The sequence below is a fragment of the Arvicola amphibius genome, chromosome 8 (assembly GCF_903992535.2).
Source record: "Arvicola amphibius chromosome 8, mArvAmp1.2, whole genome shotgun sequence".
Classification (NCBI taxonomy): domain Eukaryota; kingdom Metazoa; phylum Chordata; class Mammalia; order Rodentia; family Cricetidae; genus Arvicola; species Arvicola amphibius.
This window is the reverse complement of record NC_052054.1, coordinates 107120509-107144180: the sequence shown is the minus strand read 5'-3', so window position 1 is coordinate 107144180 and position 23672 is coordinate 107120509. Positions and strand designations below refer to the sequence as shown.

General features: G+C 42.2%; 2 protein-coding genes across 13 annotated transcripts in view; one reads left to right on the top strand and one right to left on the bottom strand.

Moving 5' to 3' along the window:
- Trip12 (thyroid hormone receptor interactor 12) overlaps positions 1-17889 on the bottom strand; it is a 117275-nt gene extending 99386 nt beyond the window's left edge. For 10 of the 12 annotated variants that reach the window (XM_038339575.2, XM_038339582.2, XM_038339580.2 and 7 more), the window contains exon 1: positions 17775-17889. The gene's annotated coding sequence lies outside the window, so the exon portion shown is untranslated. Of the gene's footprint in view, positions 1-17158; positions 17243-17581; positions 17600-17774 lie in introns of those variants that run through there. The other 2 variants (XM_038339577.2, XM_038339576.2) reach the window with 2 other exon arrangements.
- A 512-nt stretch (positions 17890-18401) lies between these two features.
- Positions 18402-23672, top strand: part of Fbxo36 (F-box protein 36) — a 58193-nt gene continuing 52922 nt past the window's right edge. Inside the window, exon 1 of the mRNA XM_038339589.1 lies at positions 18402-18504. Coding sequence (XP_038195517.1) covers positions 18409-18504 — 96 coding nt within the window. The 5' untranslated portion in view covers positions 18402-18408. The remainder of the gene's footprint in view (positions 18505-23672) is intronic.

Sequence of the window (23672 nt, the reverse complement as noted above, 5' to 3'; positions counted from 1 at the left end):
CCTAGAACTCTGTAAACCAGGCTGATCCCGAATTCACAGAGATTCGCCTGCTTTTGCCTCTGCCCCCAAGTGCTGAGAACAACAGCATATGCCACCAACACACAGCCTAAGACAAAGTCTTAACACTCAACTCTTGAGTATAAGAGAAACCCAACTTCTCGAACTGTATTTTCAGATGTAAAGAAAAAAAATTTATCCTATCAGTAAAAATGGTTACTAGCTAGCGATAATAGCTAACTAATCAAGCTTTTTGTTCTTGGCATTATTCTAACTCCTTTGCAAACATTAATTTTCATAATATCGGTGCTATTTTTCTTTTTTTAAGGGGAAATTGAAGTAAAAAAAGAGACTTGCCCAAAGTTACGTGGCAAGTAGTTTAAGAGCCAGGATTTAAACTGATTAACCACTACTTAGATTCCTTCATCACTAGGACATTATCACATTAACTTTCCAAGACTCTGCAGTCTATTAATTCTACCATGCTCCATGCAGAAAACCAAAGGGGAGGACTGAAAGGAACTTAGTTGCTATTGCTGATATTACTACTTAAAGCCCCTCCTACATAATTTATTATAAATAGTTTACATAAATATATGCGGTATACTCTTAAAATACTCTGGGCTGGTCAAGGTTATTAGAGGTTAATGAAATAAGAGATCCCCAGCACTGTCAAAAACAAAACAAGCTGGGCGGTGGTGACACACACCTTTAATCCCAGCACTTGGGAGGCAGAGGCAGGCGGATCTCTGTGAGTTCGAAGCCAGCCTGGTCTATAAGAGCTAGTTCCAGGACAGGCTCCAAAAGTTAGAGAAACCCTGTCTCAAAAAAACAAAACCAAAAAAACAGACAAAAAACAAAACAAAAAAAAAAAAAAAAAACAAAGCTAAGCTAAGCTTCTATTTTTCAGCTGATTCAAAATACTCTAATGATGGACTAGTATCTTCTCATTAATTCCTTTCACCTCTAATTTATATAACATGTTTAGGCACAAGAAAGGGAGTAGCATGAACTAAAGTGCATGCAGCTGAAAGGCAATAGTGGCTGATTAGAAGAGGCATATTATCTTACACTGCACAGCCAAGGCTGAAATTCCCCACGTCTTACCTCACAGCAGCAACTGGAAAGCAAAACTAAAAAGGCAAGGCAAAAGACAGAGATGTACTCTCCATATTTAGCACTCTAATTTTCTAGAAAACATTTTGAAAGCAACTGTGTCTCAATGGATATTGACAAATAATTAGCAAGTCAGTCTGTTCTAAGTTAAAACTAAAACTACTTAATCTTCAAAATTCAACTGAATTATTGCCATCTACTGAGGAAAGGGCACAATTGCATGTGGATGTGGTATAGAGGAGGATGGATCATGGAGAAATTCCATGAGACTAGGCCATTTCCCCTAAGTAGGTAAAAGAATGGAAATAAATACCTCACAAAGATAAAGTCTGAAACTGCGTATTCCTTCTGCACAGACTCCTGATTCTTATATTAGCAAGATATACACTTTACATATTTTTATCCTAAAGTTCAAACAAACCAATGGAAGTTAGATATGCAATGCAGCCTTCCTAACTTCACAAAAAGAATGGAATTATGGTATGATGTTGAAGGCAGGCAATAGTAACACATATCTTTAATCCCAGGCAGATCTCTATGAAATCAATAAATTAGGAACTCAGGAGGCTGAAGCAAGCTTTTGAGAATAGCAGTCTGAGCCTCTCTCTCTCAAAACAAACAAACAAACAAACAAACAAACCTCCTGAAACTCTACTGTTTAAGATCAAATTCAGAGTGATCCTTCTGCCTCTGCCTTCCCGGTGCTGGAGGAAGAGGAAGAGGAGGAAGAGGAAGAGGAAGAGGAAGAGGAAGAGGAGGAAGAGAAAGAAGAAGAAGAAGAAGAAGAAGAAGAAGAAGAAGAAGAAGAAGAAGAAGAAGAAGAAGAAGAAGAAGAAGAAGAAGAAGAAGAAGATGATGATGAAGATTGCTGGAAGCACCTTCTTTATACAAATATATCAGGAACAACTAATATACATCTGCAGGGTGGAGGTACAGCATAGCGGCAGAATGCTTAACACTATTCCTGAGGCCACAGAAGAAAACTACAACAAAAACATTCAAACTGTACCTTATTATCTCAAAGAGTTCAAAATAGAGCACAATATTTAATACAGTATGAAACCAAAGTGGTATGAGATTCAGACCTGTGGTAAAGCTACTTACAACTTCCTGGAGGAACCTGAGAGTAAGTACAGAAGAATGGGAAGTTTAATAGTCTCACTCTGGCGAGGCTACTGTGGTAAGGTTTGTAAGGTTAATGATAAGGAAACCTGAATGACATTATTACAGTACTTATTTTTGAGACAGAAACTATGTTGTCCAAACTTGCTCAAACCCAAAATTCTCCTCCCTTTAGTATCCTGAATGATGATGGGACAAAGGCATGGGCTATCATACCCAAGTCTGTACTGTAATCTTTCAATGGGAGACAAATAAATTTGAATTACTGTATGGAAATGGCTCAGAGCATTTGCTGCTCTTGCAGAAGACCGGAGTTCATCCTACTCACACTAAGCATCCCTCAAGCACCTATAACTCTAGATTCAGGGGATCTCCCACTCAAGCCTCCTCTGTAAACACTCACATGTATGTTAACATAGAGACACACATAAAATTAAAATCTTAAGAATATCCTTAACACAAACTATACTAAATTTTTATTAGCATTTGAATAAAAAATAGCATGTAAATATTAATTTACAAATGAATTTTCAGTTCAGGGGGCCTAATCAGATGGCTCATTGGTGAAGAGCACTGGCTTCTCTTCCAGACAGCCCTCAGTTCCGTTCCCAGAACACACATGGTAGCTCACAACTGTCAGTAACTCCAGTTCCAGGGGATCTGACACCCTCTTCTAACTTCCATGGGCACCAGGCATGCACATGGTGTGCATATATACATAGAGACAAAACACTCATACACATAAATAAGTAGTGAACAATTTTTAAATGAACTGAAAAGCAAAATAAAACTGTTGTTGGACTTCCCTTACTATGACACTGAATTTTGTAGTAAATTTTGGCAAAGATAAGCACAATGAAGGTGTATCTGAAACAGGTGGTACCTATCTTTAACCCTGGCTATTCCAGAGCCTAAGGGAAAGGATGCCTTCAAATTACAAATGAGACCAAACAGGACAACATAGTAAAAACCATCTCAAATGGGGCAAAAACAAAAAAAGTCCTGAAAACAGCATTTCTTGTTTACTCTCTAGTGCCAAATAGCATTAAATGTTTCATAAAATAAGAAAGATCTGATTAACTAACTCCCATCAGTCCTTTGTTCAATCACATGACATTTGATTACCATTAATTCAGATTTTTTTGATTGTTGTTATTCTGAGTACTGTTTAAGACCTAATGCCTGATTTTTACTATTATTCACTCAGTATTTTTTAAGTTATTATAGAAAGAAATTTTAAGTATAGCAGAGTTTAAAAAAATACTCAAGGGCTAGTGAAGGCAGATCACTTAGATAATAAGACATGCATGGCATATGAAAAGCTCTAGGTTCCATTCGCTCAAAAAAATGTCAACTTTTATGGAGTTAGACAGACTACTGCTCAGTGGATAAGAGCACTGGCTGCTTTTCAGTTCCTGATGCCCTTATTAGATGACTCCAGCTCCAGGAGATCCAATACCCTCTCCTGGCCTCCACAGTAATCCCCACACGAGACACACAAATATAACCATATACATAAAATAAAAAATAAATTTTTAAAAAATTACAGCTTAGAATATAAATTAACTTCTACCCAGTTTAATATTTTTGAAAGTTTTTTTGTTTTTTTGTTTGATTTTTCAAGACAGGGTTTCTCTGTAGCTTTGGTGCCTGTCCTGGAACTAACTCTGTAGACCAGACTGGCCTCAAACTCAGAGATCCACCTGCCTCTGCCTCCCGAGTGCTGGGATTAAAGGCATGGACCACCACCAACCCCAGTTTAATATTTTTAAAGTATCTGCATAGCATTTTAGTTGATGCCATAGGTATTTTTTAAAGATTAGTATGCTTTAATTAAAAGCACGTGTAATATTTGTCTAGATATGTACACTGAGTACAGATGGCCCATGGAGTATGTCTGATCTTGGCCAGCCTGGCCTACAAAGAATGTTCCAGGACAGCCAGGGGTATACAAAGAAAACGTATTGGGGGGGGGGGGGGGGGGGGAGACAGCCTTGGAAGCCTGAGGGTGGAGCTGTACACTGTGAAGATGTGTCGTTCTGATTGGCTTAATATAAAGCTGAATAGCCAATAGCTAGGCAGAATTTTCAGGAACACAGGACACTGAGAGGAAGAAGAAAGGAGTCACTAGCAGACAGAGCAGCTATATGAAAGAGTGAAGGTAGTAAAGCCACGAGTCAAAAAGTAGATTGATAAAAATGGGTTAATTTAGCAGGCAGTAGTGGTGTGTAGCATGAGCTGGTAGCTTATCAGGAGAGATCTTAACCTATGTCTGTCTCAGAGAGGAGAGGCGTGGCGTTCTGTCTGCTCCGCCTACCTAATTTTCTGTCCTATTAAAGGGCCAAGGCAGTTTCTTTATTAACCAATGAAAGTAACACATAGACAGATGACCCTCCTCCATCAGTGGTGGACACCCTTTATCCCAGCACTTGGGAGGCAGAGGCAGACAGATCTCTGAGTTCAAGGCCAGTGAGTTCCAGCAAAAAAAAAAAAAAAAAAAGGTGTTGGGTGGGTAACTTTAGTTGTAAGAGCTACTAAGCTATCGGCTGAGCTTTCACAAATAGTAAAAAAATCTCCATCTGGTTATTTGGGAGCAAGCTGGCAAGACAGAAAAATCTGCCTACATGCTAGGAATTGAACTGGGTCCTCTAGAGGAACAAGAGCTCTTAACCAGTAAGCCATCTCTTCAGCCACTCACAAATTAATATTCTTTTATTTTCCATTTGTCTTTCAGGCTGGGCACAGAAATAGAACTCAGGACCTACTGAGCCACACCTCCAGCTCACCTGTTCATCTTAATAAAAGTGAATATATGTACAAGATTTTATCTTATTTACTTTGGTTTCTTTAAAGCAAGCAGTCTTGACCTAGACATGGTTCAGACATTTTTAAAAGTTTTCCTTTCAGAGCACAAGATTTGATTCCTAGCAGCTACATGATAGTTCACAACTGTTGATATACAGTTCCAGGGACATTCACTAGTCAACACATACATACATCTGTTTTAGTTTTTTTTTTTTTTTAAAGAAAGAAGACAGGGTCTGTCTCTGTACCATAAATTGCCCTCAAACTGATTACATAGCCCAGACTAACCCTGAATTTACAACAATTATCCTGCAAATGCAAATGCTGGAATTATGGGCATAAACCTCTTGTAAAATCCTTATGTCCAAATTTCTAAATGCAGAAAATATGCCTTTTATAATACCTATAGAACACTGCTCTATGATAAATACTGTATTCCAGCCAGACAGTGGTGGCGTGTACCTTTAATCCCAGCACTCAGGAGGCATAGGTGGGTGAATCTCTGCGTTCAAGGCCAGCCTGGTCTGCAAAGTGAGTTCCAGGACAGACAGCTTGGGCTATATAGAAAAACCATGCATGGAGGTGAGGGGAGAATATTGTATTTCTATATAATTATTTTTTTTTTCATTTGGGGAGGGGTTTGGGGTGTTGGTAATTAAACCTAAACCTTCAGGGCTGAAGAGATGACTCAGCAGTTAAAAGCGCTGGCTGCTCTTCCAGAGGTTCTGAGTTCAATTCCCAGCAACCACATGGTGGCTCACAACCATCTTTAATAGGATCTGATACCCTCTTCTGGCATGTAGAAATACATGCAGATCATTCATACATTAAAAAAAAAAAATCAAACCTAGAACTTCACATGTACTAAGTATACATTCAGCCAGACATGCCCTAACAACTCCTGTGTCAACTATGTGAAATATAACAAAGCTCCAAGAACTGATTATTTTAAGTGCTTTTCATATTCCTCCCAGCAATGTTGGCAAACAGAAAGGAATGGGTAAATATATACTGGTAAACTGTCATCTAGTAAAAAAGAAAAAGGAAAAAAAAAAAAAAAAAAAAAAAAAAACAAGCTACTAACATTAAATTTGGATCAATTTACCAAAGCTGTCTTGTGCCTTAACAATTCCGTAATAGTGAGCTGGGAATGTAGTTCAGTTGGTACTTACTCAGCATGCACAAAACCATGAGATTTCAATCCAAAGCACCAAATAAGCCATGGTGATTCATACCAATAATCCTAACATTGAAGAAGTGGAGGTAGGAGGATCAGGAGAGCTTTCTTTCCTATCTTAAAAAGGAAACATTTGTACAAGTACCTGATTTGGTGCTGAAGAGATGTCTCAGTGGTCAAGAACACTTGTTGCTCTTGCAGACCTAGATTCAGTTCCCAACACCGACATGATGGCTCACAACCATCAACTCCAGTTCCATGGGTTCTAACACCCTCTTCTACCCTCCTGAGCACCAGGCATACACTGGTAGACAAACATACATGAAATCAAAACATCCATACACAAATTTTTTTAAAAAATTTCTTAAGCATTTAATTTTGTTGAGTATGGTGGTACATGTCTGTAATCCAATCACCAGAACCTGGAGACAAAGGTCAAAGTCATCCATATTGAAATTTCAGGCCAGGCTGGGCTACATGAGATCCTTTTTCACTACTCCCAAAAAGAAAAACTAGGTAGCTGATCTTAGTAAGTCTAACTGAAAGAATTCATATCCTACACTAGCTATCGACTTTAGAAAAGTCCAAACAGCTGAGAGTGGTAACGCACACACACCTTTAATCTCAGCACTGGGAGGAAGAGGATCTATCTTTGTGAGTTTGGGGTTAGCCTAGCCTACATAGTGGCAACCAAGACTACATAAAAAGACCCAGTATTCTATTTTTCATAAAGAACTGCAAAATCAAAGAATCTGTAGCTGACACTATGTTATACTGGCATAACATTTGTGCCAGACATTACGAGAATAAAAAAAAAAAAAGATCTCTACTCTTCAAGTCAAAGATTTAAAGAAAATAAAAAGGCCAAAGATTGTGTATGGAGAGATGGCTTAAGATGTTTAAGAGTACTAGCTGCTCTTCCAGAGTGCATGAATTAGATTTCCCAGCCCCTATATGGCAGCTCACAACTGTATGTAACTCCAGTTCAAGGGAACCAAAACCCTCTTCTGGTTTCCACAGACAACAGGCACACATATGGTACACAGTCATACAAACACTATACCCATATACATAAAATAAAAAATTTAAAAATCAAAATGAGCTGGGAATAATTCAGTGGTAGTGCCCTGACCTAAAAATGTGAGGCCCTAAATTCAGAAGGTCAAAGATTTAGTAGTACCTGATACCTGTAAGCCCAATTATTCAGGAAGATCAATCAAGAAGATCAGTTTATGGACACCTTGGGCAACATTATATACCAAGAGAGGGTCATTAAAGAAAAAAACAACAAAAAATAGTAAGGAGGAGGAAGACTAGGGGAGAAAGGATTTACACCTTTAATTTCAGTCAGCACTCAGGAAGCAGAGGCAGGTGACCTCTGAGTTCAAGGCCAGCCTGGTCTACAGGTACAAAGTGAGTTCCAGGACAGCCAGGGCTATACAGAGAAAGCCTGTCTTTAAAAAAAAAAAAAAAAAAAAAAAGCTGTTAAGGAGTCAGAGATTTTTACTGAGTGGTAGACCACTTGCCTAGAGAAAGCAATCCCTAGGCTCTGTCCCCAGAACTAAGAGGGGGGGGGAGCAAAGAACTAATTATATAAAATTATAAAATTATATAATTATTATAAAATTATATAAAATCGAATGAACCCTACAGCAAAGAAGAAAATGAAGACTAAAAATTTACAGAAGCTATTAGAAGTATACACACACATTACAAAAGATACATGATGGGGAACGAAATAAAAATGAGCAAGAACACAAAGCAATAACAAAAAAAACTAATGTAATATTAAAGGCAGATCAACATACTTGTGCATTTCTGTTTACAAGACAACTACTACAAACACTTAGTTTCGGAGGAAAAACTAAAAAGGGGGTGTGCCACATGATCTTCCTGAACCCTGAACCTCTCTCTAAAAACACAAAGATGCTTAAGTTACAACAGTGAATTTCAGATGGACTGTGAGAACTCACTTGGAATTTCCAGACCATCAGATGTTTACCATGATAAGGCCTTCAAATTGGGTTCATCTTAAGACAGCACAATGTACGTATATTTATTCAGAGTACCACCCACAGTACAGTGAGCAGGAATTTAAGTCAGGGTAGAACTCAATAGTTATGACAGCCAAAGAGATGATTAAGTACACACTGAAATGTTCTAATTCAAGTCTTGAAGCTCATTTATAGATAGTTCAGTGTTGTGGAAAGTTAGGCTTGTTACATTTGTTTATGCTGCATTTGTTTAATTACATAAACATGCGTTGTTTTTTCACCTTGCCTACCTAAGGCACCTGGCTGATGTAATAAAAAGCTGAATGGCTAATAGCTAGACAGTAGAGGAATAGGTGGTGCTGGAAGGTTGAGAGAATAAGTAGGAGGTGGAATCTAGGCTAGAAGAAAGAGAAGAAAAAGAGGGAGAAAGACAGACACAGAGTAGGACATACAGAATAAAAGAAAGGTTAAAAAACCCAGACACAGGGTGGTAGTGGTGCACACTTTTAATGCCAGCACTCTGGAGGCAGAAGCAAGTGGATCTCTTTAAGTTCGAGGCCAGCCTGGTCTACAAGAGCTAGCTCCAGGCAGCTAGGGCTGTTATACAGAGAAACCCTGTCTTGAAAAGCCAAAAAATGAAAAAAAAAAACCAAGACAATCAGGCAGTGGTGATGCATATCTTTAATCCCAGCACTCAGGAGGAAAGAGACAAGCGGGTATCTGTGCGTTCGAGGACAGTCAGCAGTCAGTCTAGCCTACAGAGCAAATTCCAGGGCAGGCTCCAAAACTACAGAGAAACCCTGTCTCGTGGGGGAAAAAAAAAAGCTCTGAGACTTAGATGAAGAAAAACAGGTTAATTTAAATTATAACGGCTAGCACAAAATGAGCCTAAGATAAGGCCAAACAGTCAAAACTAATAATAAGTCTCTATATCATAATTTGGGAGCTAGTTGGTGGCACAAAAAAAAGTCTGCTATACTTCAGTTTGAAAACAGCTATAAAAATCCATGTACAGCAACACTACCATATTTACAGAAACAAATGCATCCCTCTAAAAAAATAAAACTAAAATGATGAGATGTTAACATAAATTGGTGGAGGAAATTACATTTTTCCAACATTCCAAAACATTACTGTGGCTTTAAATAAATTATTAGCCCTGCCATAGTGGTATCAAAACTATAGTATGTTTTGATCAAGAGCATCATTTCAATAAAAACCAACTACTATATGCAAACAATGGACAATTAAAGAATAATATACAGCTGCCTAGGATTCCCACCCCCCCCCCACAGGGTTTCACTGTATAGCCCAGGCTGTCCTGGAACTTGCTATGAAGACCAGGCCTCAAAAATCAAGAGATCAGCACGCCTCTTCCTCCTGAGTGCTGGAAAGGATTAAGGCTTGCACCACTATCACACCAGATTGTTTAGTACATATGATTTCAACTTACAGTCTCTAAACGCATACTCATCAGCCAGGCTACGAGGTAATACATTCGTATAATCTCAGCACTTTGGGAAGCAAGAAGTTGGATATTTTGAGATTGGTTTAGCTATGTAAGACCTTGTCTCCAAGCAAGTCATTTCACATTAACAATGCATACAGTACCTTGTTCCTACAAGGTTTGTTTCCTTCCACAAACTTTCTTTTCTGAAATAGGCCTTTGCTGAACTGGAAATTTTAAGTACTTACCAGATGGCGCTGAACTCAGGATCTGCCTGCCTCTGCCTCTCCACAGTGCTAAGATTAAATAAAGTATGTACATCCAAGTCCAGACTTCAATAAACATTTTTTTTTAAAGTATCTATTATTGGGGCTGGAGAGATGGCTCAGAGGTTAAGAGCATTGCCTGCTCTTCCACAGGTCCTGAGTTCAATTCCCAGCAACCACATGGTGGCTCACAACCATCTGTAATGGGGTCTGGTGCCCTCTTCTGGCCTACACAGACAGAATACTGCATACATAATCAATAAATAAATAAATAAATAAATAAATAAATAAATAAATATTGTGGCTAAAGAAATGGCTCAATGATTAAGAGCACTAGCTGTTCTTCCAGGGATCCTGAGTCCATTTCCCAGCAGTTCCACATGTGCACAGGCAAACAGAAAGGCCCAGTCTCCAAACTTTCATTGCCAGGCTGTGGTGGCACACACCTTTAATCCCAGCACTTGAGAGGGAGAGCCAGGCAGATCTGAGTTCGAAGTCATCCTGCTCTACAGAGTAAATTCCAGGACAGCTAGGGCTACAAAGAGAAAACCTGTTATCAATACACCAAAACAAAAAATGTTTTTTACTACTAAAAACTAAGAACAGCACAAGCAGCTAGAATGATTTCTCCCAAGACAGTGTTTAATCATGCATCCCAGGCTAGCCTTGACCTCCTAAATCTGGGCCTCCTAGGTGCTGGGTTTATAGGCATGAGTCACAATGCCCACCTAAAACACAACTCTCCACTATTTTTAAGATAGGGTCTCACTATGTAGTACTGGCTATCCTAGATTCACTATATAGACCAGGCTGTAAAGAGATCCGCTTGCCTCTTCCTGGGACTAAAAAATACGCATAACTACATTAGAACGCCTTCCTAAATTAAGCAAAACCAGGAAACTATCACCAAGATTCCCCACACTCAAAGCAGATAAACCTCAATCATAAACTCATTTTTCTTCTGGCCAATGAAACTAAAAGAACCACCAAGAAAATCAAAATCTAAATGGCCTCAGGGAAAAACATATTTACTTCAAAAGTAAACATGGAGCACAGGTAGCTAAAGAACTACTAGTTCACCGGGCGGTGGTGGCGCACGCCTTTAATCCCAGCACTCGGGAGGCAGAGGCAGGTGGATCTCTGAGTTCGAGGACTACAAGAGCTAGTTCCAGGACAGGCTCTAGAAACAACAGGGAAACCCTGTCTTGAAAAACCAAAGAACTACTAGTTCACAAAACTTACCATCACCTGTTAAAAACTAAAAACTAGAAACACGCCGTGTGGCGGTGTTACACACCTTTAATCCCAGCACTCGGGAAGCAGAGGCAGTTGGATCTCTGTGATTTCGAGGCCAGCCTGGTCTACTACAGAGTGAGTTCCAGGACAGGCTCCAAAACTACACAGAAAAACCCTGTCAAAAAAAAAAAAAATACAAGCAGGGCGGTGGTGGCGCACGCCTTTAATCCCAGCATTCGGGAGGCAGAGGCAGGAGGATCTCTGTGAGTTAGAGGCCAACCTGGGCTTCAAGAGCTAGTTCCAGGACAGTCCCCAAAAAGCTACAGAAGAAACCCTGTCTCGAAAAAAAAAATACAAACACCAAAATTATACAATCTACACATTAGACTTAGTGTAGTAGCCTACTTTTCTCCCCAGTCTGATTAACTGCAGGTTAGACTATAAGAGGCAGAGCTGGCTCAGCGACAAAAGAGAATAAAACACCAACCTGGCTATACAGGGCTACATATCAGGACCCTGGCTTAAAATAATTAATGCAATACGCAAGCAAGCAAAAAAGTAATCTACTGTCTTGATACCGAGCCACAGAGGTGACACATCTAACCTGTTACCTCAGTGGAAAATCAGTTAGTGAAGACAGAAAGGGACCAAAACCACTATCAAACCACAGGAAACATTCTCAAGAATGTTGGGGTCAGATTTTGCAGGTTAACCAGTGTACCTGAGTTTGATACCCAGGACCCACATAAAGGTGCACGAAGCAACTGATTCCAGAAAGCTGACCTCTAACCAACACATGTAGAGCAATAAATAAAAAATCTACTGGACAGAGCAAAGAAACCTTTCAAGCAAAGAATCCTTCCAAGCAGAAGACTGGTGGCTATCATTACTCTTCAAATGCATCTTCATGCATACTAAGATGATCTAAAATAATTGCCCTCAGAAGTCTAGAATGCACTGACGGAAAACAAAAGCAACACATCAACAAGTACTCCATTATAACCCAAAAATAAACCATATACAGACAACCAAAAAATAAAAAAGGCAGAAGATAGATTTTAAAATATCAGTTGAAAGAAAGGGCAGGCAGTAGTGGTGCACACCTTTTTATCCCAGGGATTGGGAAGCAGAGGTGGATCTGAGTTCAGGTCAGCCTGGTCTACAGAGCAAGTTCCAGGACAGTCAGAGCTGTCAGATAGATAAATCCCGGGGGGAGGGGGGTGGGAAGCAGGGGAAGGAGTGTAAAGGGGTAAAGTTTGTTACCTCCTCTGGCTACTGTGTATATAGTAGGTGCTTAGTACTGGGTTTGAATGACAGAAAAATGCAAGCCAAATTGATATCTGAAAAAAACCTGAGCCATCAAATTACCTCCATATGGCCAGTGTGGCAGAACATGCCTACAATACAAAAAGGAAGATCATGAGTCAGAGGCTACATGAAACCCTGTCTCAAAAATTAATTAACTGTGCAAATAAAAATAAAATTAACACATTTGCTCATCCTTGCCCTATACTGATCCACTTGGGGGAAATTAAAAGCTCCCTAGAGGGCTGGAGAGATGGCTCAGTAGTTAAAAGCACTGGCTGCTCTTCTAGAGGTTCCAAATTCAATTCCTACCACAGGGTAGCTCACCATCCTCTACAATGGGATCTGATGCTCTTTTCTATCATGCAGGCATATGTGCAAACAGAGCACTCATATACATAAAATAGATGAAAACTAAATCTTTAAAAAAAAAACTCTCTAGATTCTGTAAAATTCTACAAGACAGCCGGACGGTGAATGCCTTTAATTTCAACATTTGGGAGGCAGATGCAGGCGGATCTCTGTGAGTTCGAGACCAGCCTGGTCTACAAGACAATTCCAGGACAAGCACCAAAGCAACAGAGAAACAGAGAAACCTTGTCTGGAGAACAAAACCAAAAAAGTCTACAAAACCACTTCCCTTAACACTAAAAAAGTCAGCTGGGAATCCCAGCACCTGGGGTGGACACCCGAGATCAAGTTAAGGTCATCATCAATACAGAGTTCCAAGCTGGGCTAAATGAGACACAAGAAAAAATAAGTTATGTGAGAACCACAAACCAGGAAAAGTACAAATTCTGTCAGTAATAAAAATGTGCAAACATGCTGCCCTGTAGAGATGGCTCAGCAGTTAAGAGCACTTATTCTTTTGTTTGTTTGGGTTTATTTGTTTTGTTTTTTATTTTATCGAGAGATTTCTCTGTAGCTTTGGACCCTGTCCTGGAACTCACTCTGTAGACCAGGCTGGTCTCAAACTCAGAGATCCGCCAGCCTTTGCCTCCCAAGTGCTGGGATTAAAGGCGTGCGCCACCACTGTCCGGGTCCCAGATTCAACTCCTGGCATCCACATGGTAGCTCCCAAGGGATCCAAAAGACTTTTGTACCAGGTATAAATAGCATGTTGTACACATACACACATGCAGGTAAAACACACTCAAAATAAACTTAAAAAAAAAGGTCTCACATTTCTCTAAATAGGATTAACAAGTTTAGCTGTGGGACATACAGGAATGTTAATGCAAACCTAGATAAAACTTTTTTTTTTTTACTTTAATACTGAACTTGGGCTTAAGTTTCACTACCAATCAATTAGTAGTTTATAAGTGTTCTGCTGCATACCAACTCTGCCTTACTTAAGACCCACTAACATCTACCATAATTTTCTAATATGAATATCCTTCTTGAGCGGCTGGGTTTTTTTTTTTTTCCCACTAATTATATTTTCTGGGTTTCCAAAATCACCGGGTGAAAAATACTGCCTATTCACATTTTAGGGATAAAATGGAGACCAAGTAGATTAAGGGACCTAGTCTAAAGCCACATCAATACTGTTAACATCAACTTTCAAATCAGTAATGTGTCTTCTCTAAGAGATGTCTCTTTAAACAGAATAAGGGGTTAGAGAGAAGGTTCATCAATTCAGAGCACTGGCTGCTCTTCCAGAGAATGGGAGATTCCCAGCCCCTACTCTATGGCTCACAACTGTCTATAATTCCAGTTCCAAGGGATCCGATGCCCTCTTCTGGCCTCAGTGAGAACCGAGCACACAAATGACACACAGGCAAACATGAAGGTAAAACACCCATATACAAATAAAGTAAAAAATATAAAAGAACCATAAAACCTTAACCACATTACAATTTGCATAAAAATAAACAGCACTCCAAAATGTACTCCCCTTTCAAGATCTTTAATTCCAGAGACAAGCAGATCTGCTTGTGTTCCAGGACAGCCAGGGCTACAGAGGGAAAAGCCCTGTCTTAAAAACTAAACACTGCGCCAGGCGGTGGTGGCACACGGCTTTAATCCCTGCACTCAGGAGGCTGAGGCAGACAGGTCTTTATGAGTTCAAGGCCAGCCTGGTCTACAAGAGCTAGTTCCAGGACAGGCTTCAAAGCTACAGAGAAACCCTGTCTTGGAAAAAACAAAACAAACAAACAAAACAACAACAACAACAAAAACCCTAAATACTGCCAGGCAATGGTGGCATATAGCTTTAATCCCAGCAAACAGGAGGCAGAATCAGGCAGATTTCTGAGTTCTAAGGCCAGCCTGGTCTACAAAGTGAGTCCCAGGACAGTCAGAACTGTTACACAGTAAAACCCTGTCTCAGAAAAACAAAATAAAAAAATAAATGAATAAATAGCTTCAGTTGATGCCCTTCACATGGTGTGCTCGAAGGTAAAGGTTATAAAGTACATGGAAAAGTGAGGTTCACACTGCAAAGAGAAAAAAAGAATGCCTGAAAGGAACATAACACACTTAAAAAGTATTCTCAAATGTAGACAGTGATGTTTTAAGAAAGATGTTAAAGAGATAGTAACTCTGGTGGTACCCAAACATTGCAGGAAAAAAAGTCTTAGGACTATGAAAGAAATGACTTGAAATGGAGACAGGGACTAAGAAAACAGAAAGACTCTTCTAGAACAGCATGGACAGTCCCAGTACAGATGAATCAGAGACAGAAAGAATGAAGGCAAAGTGAGAGAACAAGACTGAGGGGGAAAGGAAACAAAGCAAAGGGCTTGACCTAGTAGACCCTTCAAACCTGGGAAGTGCTTAATGGACAGAAGTTTTGGTTGGAACGTCTGCACTGATTAAAGCTCTAACTAAATAAAAGTCATTTGCTTTCAAACTTTAATTTGGCTTTATTTCAGTAATTCAAAGCCAAAATAACTCAGTTGTTTTGGGAGCTTGAATAAAATATCTTAGAAATAAATAATTTTATTTATTAAAATAAAAACATTATTTTATTTTGGTTCGTTCAAGACAGGGTTTCTCTGTGCAACAGCTCTGGCTGTCCTGGAACTCACTTTGTAGACCAGGCTGGTCTCAAACTCAAGATCCGCCTGCCTCCACCTCCCCAGCGCTTGGATTAAAGGCAAGGAAGGCATGGACCTCTACTACCTGGCAATACTTTCAAATTTTACAATAGCACTTTCTGGAACTGACAAGGGTTCTCAAACTTCTAGAAAGTACTCAAAAAGCTAAAACAAAATGCCTGATCAGAGAACAACGGAACGTCAGCTGAGCACACTTAAACACTACTCACAACCCTGAAACAGTGAAGCAGATGGAAACAATAAAAGAGCTTTGCAATTCTTGTATTGGTACAGTAGTAGACAAGCAGTCATATACAAAGCCCAGCAGCAACCATGTAGAAAACCATACCAGGTCTTGGACTAAACATGAAACAAGGAGTAAATTCAATACTGTCTTAAGATTTAATACTTAAGTAGCTGCATAAGCATAAGAAAATAGGCCTCTGTAATGCCCTCCACAATTTATTATCCATAAGTTTGTAATAACTCCAAATTCGACACAAACAAGGCCTCATATACAGGCCTCTTGTCTTTTTTCTAACACAACTACGACCTTTGTTCCCCGCATCAGTTTTTTACCCTACTCAATAAAAGCTCTTTCAACTTTCTACCACGTATTTTTGTTGTTTTTAAGAGGTGAGATTCTAAGCCTCAACTTGCCAAGTCTTTAAAAATTTTAATGCTAAAAATAAACAGTCAAGAAAATGAGTAAGTTAAAAAAGACACCACTACAAGGCCTACAAACCGATGAAAGCCTGAAGATCGGTGATTTGGCAGCCCAGGCCAGATCGCGAGCTCAAACTAGGGAGACAGGAGAGCGGTTAGACCACTCGGAACAGAGTCACTGCGCTATCAACCGCCCCCCCACCCCCACCCCACCCCCACGTTTACCTAGTAACATTCCCGCCCCCAATTAACGGAGCGAGGACACTAAAACCCAGCACCCCGGCAAGAATCTACAGCTAAAGCCTCTCCCAGAAAAAAACCAAAACGTAGTAACAGAAAAATCTGCTGGACGGGTGGGAAGCCGCCCCTTGCTGTTCCCCTCCTCACCTCAGAGGTAATCAGTCCCCTCCAGTCCACCTAGAGTCAGTCACAAGGTGTAATTTAGACACCACCACCACCCACCTGCATTTTCTTTCTTTTTTTTTTTTTAATTCTAGTAATGTTTCTCCGTCCTAACTAATTAAGGTTATCTGCTATTCCGAGGAAGTGAACGGCAGGAGGCTGGGTCTTAAAACCTTCGTTTTCTGAACATCCCTGGAACCTGTTTCCCTAACCAGAAACGCACTCGCTGATCACAAGAGTTGAACTGACGGACAAACGTGTAATAGGTTTTATGTAATCCACATATATTAATCGCCTGACTCGCTTTGAATGTTAATACGATCGGGATGACAATCGGCCCACCTCCCTCTCCCGGGCCCCGGTTAACCTCTGCGTCCTATGCCCCTGCTGGTCTTCTCCGAGGATGCTGCTTCCCTCCGCCAAGTTTCTCGGCCTCTCCCGCGGCCCCTGCCAGCCCGCCGGGCACGTCGTCGTTTCTCCCTCAGCCTCGACTTCCCCGGCTGGAAAGGCCTCCCTCCTCCCCGCGCTGGCTCGCCCGGGCTCGCCCGCCCCCAACCGTCCTCCCTCAACAGGAAGACCCTTACCGCGGCCCAAAGTCACTCCCGCCTCTCCCTCCTCAGACCCTTGCCTCCCAACAGTTGTCACTCGAGCTGCTCCCTAGTTTCCATTTCCGGGCCGTCCACAGCCCAGAACCTCCCTTTCCCTGTTTCCGGGCCCCCCGTCCCATTTCCGGGGAACCCTTTGCCGTCTTCACGCCCCCCACCTGCACTTCCGGCCCCCCACTTTCTCTCTTCCTAGACGCCCTCCAGGCTCCAAAGACCACTTCCGGTCCCCTCCCGCCCCCCGCTGGGCTCCCCCAGACCCGCACGCCCTACCCAGGTTCCGCCTAGGGCCTTCCTCATCGCGGGAGGCCAGAGCGGGAGGGGGGGGACCCAGCGCTTCCCCCCCACACCCCAAGCCAGTCGGCCCCGGCTCCTGAGGCCGCGGGGCTCGCTCGAGCGCCTCACCCGTCAGCCTCGGGCTGGTCCTTCCGCGGCCCCGCCGCAGCCGCGGCCGCAGGCAAGTCGAGCCGAGAGCCGCGTCGCCACGATGACACGAGCGGGCAGCTGGGGACTTTCGGCTCAGGCTTCCCAGTCCTCCTCATCGCCTCTCCCCTCCCCCAAGGCCCAACCCCGCCGCTCCGAACGGCGTCCCAATTACCTAGTTAGGCCCCAAAGTCTCCGGTCCGGACTCGGTGGCGCGACGGCAACTTCCACGGGCTCCCCCCACCCCCCCCCAGCGGCGGCGGCGGCGGCTTGTCTTCCCTTCAATTATCAGCTGAGCCGCAGCACCGCGCCGCCGTGCGCCTCCGCCCGCGCCGCCTCCCTCCCCGCCCGCTCGGCTCCAGCCGGGGACTACTTTGCCCTGAGGCTCCGGCCTGCGGTATCTTCCGCAGGACCAGCCCCGCTAACTATTTACAGCCCAACATATCGCCCCTCCCTCCCCAGCGCTCGGCTCCGCTCGGCGAGCAGCCTCCAGTCTCCTTCCGATCCCTTCAAGGGACCAGGAAGGGGACTGTGGCACTCCACTTGGTATCCCTCCGCTGGGGTCACCCCCGCCCCTCCGCGCTAGCAGGAACTAAATTCCACTTCGGGTCACCCCGGAATCCGATTGTAAAAAATTCACAAAGCAGTGCTCCTTGTGACCCCTGGTCAAAGAAACCACCACCCCAAGTTAAAACCCCCAGTGCCAACTCAAAAAGCGGGCTTCGCTTTAAACTGGGGCTGCGGCCCCCTGACCCCTATCAAGCCCCGCCCCTTCCTGGTTGTCTTAGCGACGGTGGTGGCGTCCCAAGATGGCGTCGTGGCTGCCGGAGAGTCTGTTTGAAATTGTAGGACAAGGCCAGGCGCCGAGCAAAGACTATTACCAGTTATTGGTCACTCGGACTCAGGCAAGTGCGAGCCGCGGGTTCCTGTCTCTCCTGACCCCCTTCCCCGCCCGGCCGGGCCCCACGATGCGGCCCGCTCCAGGCAAACAGCCACCGTGGCCTGCCGGAAGCGCCGCGTCTCAGCTCACGGCGAGAGATCTCCCCTCGTCACCTCTGCTCCGCGGCCTGAGAATCGGTTCTCCCCCACACACACCCCCAGGCCGGCTCGTCGCTGGCGAGCCTTCCTTGCCTCCCTCCCCCCCCACCCCCCCGAATGCCGACCGCTTCCCTTCCTACCTCCCGGCTTCCTACCCGCTGCGTTCCCTCCGCGCGCCAGAGAAAAACAGGCGTCCCTGCTTGCGTGCCGCCTCACCTCAGCGTGGGAAGGAGGGAAAGAAAGACTCAGCCAAGTGTCCCAAGGAGGAGCCGGCAGGGGGAGAAAGGGACGGTCTCTTCCAGGGTAGGACTTAATCCTGGGGGAATTTTTTTTTTTTTTTTTTTGAGAACCTCAAGGTGGCCTCTACAATTAGCAAATCAAAATTCCTCTTTCTAACAGGAATGACTGACAACGTATTTTCCTTACCTTGCTGGAGCCCCTTCTATCCCTTTGAAATTGGGGGGGGGGGAAACAAAAATGTTTCAGCTGCTCTGCTTATCAGCCCCACCCATAATGACATCTGCTCCACAACAATAAGAACGAGGATTATGTTATCGCTGGGGTAAAGTAACCCCGGGGGCCTTTTTTTTTTTTTTTTTCTCCAAGTGTTTTGGTTGTCAAGGGTAGGCTTTGGGTAATGTATTGTGCCTCGAGATACTCTGGTTGATCTGGGCCTCCACTGAGAACACTGCAAATTCCTGGCCGAACTTATCCTAGTCATTAAGCTGTTCATGCACCCCAAGTTTTAATAGGCCATATTCCTATAAAATTACGTTTAAAAACTTGTATTATTTTGGGTCTTGGTGTTGATTACCCCATCTATCTTTGTTCCACGATCCCTCAAACAAAAGAGCAGTGAATTAATATTTCTTTTAACCTGTAAAACAGTAATGATGTGTACATTATACCTAATTATACTTCAAATGTAATAGCCTTCCGTTTTTAATTATTTTAACTTCTTAAGAATTTGACAGCTAAGATTTTGAAGGTTTTGGTTGGGTTTATATATGAAGTTGGTTTTGGTTTGGTTTGGTTTCTTTGTTTTGGCTTGAGACAGGGTCTCACTATATAGCCCTGGATGGCCTGAAACTTAATGTGTATACCGAGCTGGCCCTGAACTTAGAGAAATCCACCTCCTCTGCCTCTTGAGTAAGGCATTGCACCCACCTTGAGAGTTGAGGGTTTTGTTTTTCGTTTGTTTGTCCTGGTTTTTTAAAATATTATTTTATGTACATTGGTGTTTTGCCTACATGTATGTCTGTGTGAGGGTGTCAGATCTTGGAGTTACAGGCAGTTATGAGCGGCCTTGTAGGTGCAGTGATTTGAACCCAGGTCCTCTGGAAGAGCAATTAGTGTTCTTAACCACTGAGCCATCTCTCCAACCCCGAGATGAGGGTTTTGTTGGGTGGTTTGGTGTTAGTTTGTTTTCCCTTTTTTTCTCTTTGGCTCTGTGATTGGTAGTACCCAAGGCCTTCTGCTTGCTAGACAATTTTACTACTGAGCCAGATCTCCCCTACCCGTATTAGCTTTAAGATCTATGATCCTAATAATTCTTCATTCTTTGTATGACTGTATCTTTAAAATTGTTCTTTTGAATATTTTTTTCCTTGAAGGTCTGGTGTCACAGGAGGGTTTCTCTCCCTCACCCTCACTCAACCCCCCACCCCCAGGGGTGTCTTAAGCCTCAGTGAATTGAGAATATCTGTCTACATGCCATCCTCTAATTAATCTGCTATATGAAAACCACCCAAAATATTCTTAACTTTTATTTTCATTTTAAAGACAGAGTATCCTGTGGCCCAGACTGTCTTGAACTCCTGATCTTTCTGCCTCTGCCTCCCAAGGGCTGGGATTATTACAGGCATGAACCACATGCCTGACATTCTTAAAAGAAAAGGAAGAAGGGAAGGAAGGAAAGAAAGAAACCCTTTTTCGAGCTCGGTGGGTGGTGGTGCACGCCTTTAATCCCATCATTCAGGAGGCAGCAGAGGCTGACGGATCTCTTGAGTTCAAGGCCAGCCTGGGCTACAAGAGCTAGTTCCAGGTCAGGCTCCAAAGCTGCAGAGAGAGAAACCCTGTCTCGAAAAGCCAAAAACAAAAAAGAAAGGAAGAAAGAAGAAATCCTTTTTCATTAACAGATAAACCTCTGTTCTTTAAACTAGGAATAGTGGCACAGACCTTTAATTGCAGCACTGGAGAGGTAGAGGCCAGAGAATCTCCAAGTTCAAGGCAAGTCTGGTCTACATAGGGAGTTACAGGCCAGCAAGGGATACATAATGAAGCTTCTCTCAAAAATTAGTAAGTAAAATGTTTTTAAAGAACTCTTATTTGAGGCCATATTCTGTTTATCACTCACTCACACGTAAAATCCCTCTAAAGACCTAGTCCAGTTTCGTTATCAAATATACTACAGTTCTACAAGGAAGAGTTCATTTCAAATCTGATTAAGTTGCCCTCTTTTCAAAATAAAATTTGTTGTAAAAAATAAGTCAAAAGGGTCTGGAGAGATGGCTCAGCAGTTAAGAGCACTGACTGCTCTTCTGGAGGACCCAGGTTCAATTCCCAGCACCCACATGGCAGTTGTCTGTAACTCCAGCTTCCAGGGGACCAGACACCCATGGCAACACAACAATACACATAAAATAAAAATAAATATATTTGGGCTGGAGAGATGGCTCAGAGGTTAAGAGCATTGTCTGCTCTTCCAAAGGTCCTGAGTTCAATTCCCAGCAACCACATGGTGGCTCACAACCATCTGCAGGCATACACACAGACAGAATATTGTATACATAATAAATAAATATTTATAAAAAAAGACCCGACCTATATAAATAAATAAATAAATAAATATATTTTTAAAGTCTTATATAAAAAAGTCTAAAATAATTTTAGTCTTGAAATATATTATGTCTAAGGACAGGATAATTTTTCTAAGTCTATATACAGGAAACGTAATACTTTGTAAGAGGTAGCCTGGCATAAGTATTTAAAAACTGTTCTATAGACCACTCTCTCTGGAGAAAGCCATATCTGTCTTCTCTGTGGATGCCCAGTTTTACCCTTATTAAATCTTTTTTTTTTTTTTGAGAGGCAGTGGTGATATATGCTTTTAATACTAGCCCTCAGGAGACAAAGGCTGACAGATCTTTGAGTTTGAGGCAAGCCAGGTCTACGGAGGGAGTTCTAGGACAGCCAGGACCACCAAAAAAAAATAAATAAATAAAATATTTTTTTTCTGCTTGCCTGGTATAGTGTATGTAATCCCAGTATCTGGTAGATAGAAGCAAGACTATTGAAAATTCAAGGCCAGCCTGGTCTACATAGCAATTCCAGGACATCCAGGGCTACCTAGAGAGACTCAGTCTCAAAAAACACAAACACAAAAATTAAGACCTTCTTGTGTTCCAGGCATGGTGGCACACACCTTTAATTCTAGCACTTGGGAGGCAGGCAGATGGATCTCTGTGAGTTCCAGTACAACCTGGTCTACATAGCACTATCTCTTGTGCTACTAGGGCACTTGCTGCCAAACCTGATGACCTGAGTTTGATCCCGGGGACCCATATGGAGAGAATGGACTCCTACAAGTTGTCCTCTGACCTTGACTTTCACATGTGTGTTATGGTCTTTATGTGCTCATGCCCCCCCCCACACACACACACCAAGAGAGAGGGACTATAGTAACCTTGAATTCACGGAAGTTCCCCACCCCACCTCTTCCTCTGAGAGCGGTGATTGAAGGCATGCACCACCACCACTACACCTAACCACCTCAATATTCTGTCCTCAGAGTCTCTATGTAGTCCAAGCTGGCTTCAGGCTCGCCTTAGTGCTGGAATCACAGACATTCACTAACCATACCTGGCATATGCTTTTATTCCTACAGAGGCATTCTCAGTGAATAACTTAATGCTATAAAGCACAGCCCTGTAATCCTAGCACTCAAGAGGCTGAGTCAGGGAGATTTCAAGTATAAGGCCTTTGCGGGCTACATAGTAAGTCTGGGGCCAACTTGGCCTATATAACAAGACCATCTCTAAATAGAAACAGGTCTGGTATGATGGTTAAAGGCACTTGCTGTTCAGCCCGATGACCTGAGTTCAACCCTCAGGACCTACATGATGGAAGCAGAGAACCAAGTCCCCAAAGTTAGTTTCTGATTCACATATGCACCATAGTATACATACATAAATATACACAAATAAATGCAATTTTAAATTTTATAATAAAAAAACTTTCAAAGTATAGCTTGAGGCCAATGCAGTTCTATTCTCTAATCTTGCCTTTAATATGATAATCCTAAGACTTAGAAAGACAAACATATTTTTCTTTTGGGGGAGTGGGGTAGGGAAGTAGATAGGGCCTCTCTATATATAGTCCATGCTAGTCTAGACCAAGTAACCTTGAATTCACAGAAATCACCTCTGTCTACCTTGAGTGCTGGAATTAAAGACGCACACCACCATCACCACCACCACTACACGTTTGAGTGCTAGAATTAAAGACGTACACCACCATCACCACTACACGTGGCTAATGCACTATTTTTTAGTTTTTTTTTTTTTCTTTTAATTGTTGTTTTGGTTTGGTTTTTGGTTTTCAAGACAGGGTTTCTCTGTATATCCTTGACTGCCCTGGAGCTAGCTGTGAGGACCTGGCTGGTCTCAAACTCATAGAGATCCATCTGCCTCTGCCTCCCAAGTGCTGGGATTAAAGGCTTGTACCACCTGGCTAATGTACTATTTTCTAAATCAAAGAATTATCCATTAATTCTCACACTAGGTTTAATGTATATTGAATCTCAATGTTATGAGAACTAGTAGGTTTATGGTATATCAGACTAGAAAAACATCTTAAATATTACTTTTTATTTGTAACATCTAAGAAAATTTCAGTTGTTTTTCTGAATATAGATATTTTCCTTAATCAGTAACCTAGTTTATATATAACAGTAGTGTTTTATATATATATATAGTTATATATAACAGGTGTGTTTCTTCCCGGCTTGTGTTTACCGTGGAGTCGAGATTCCTGG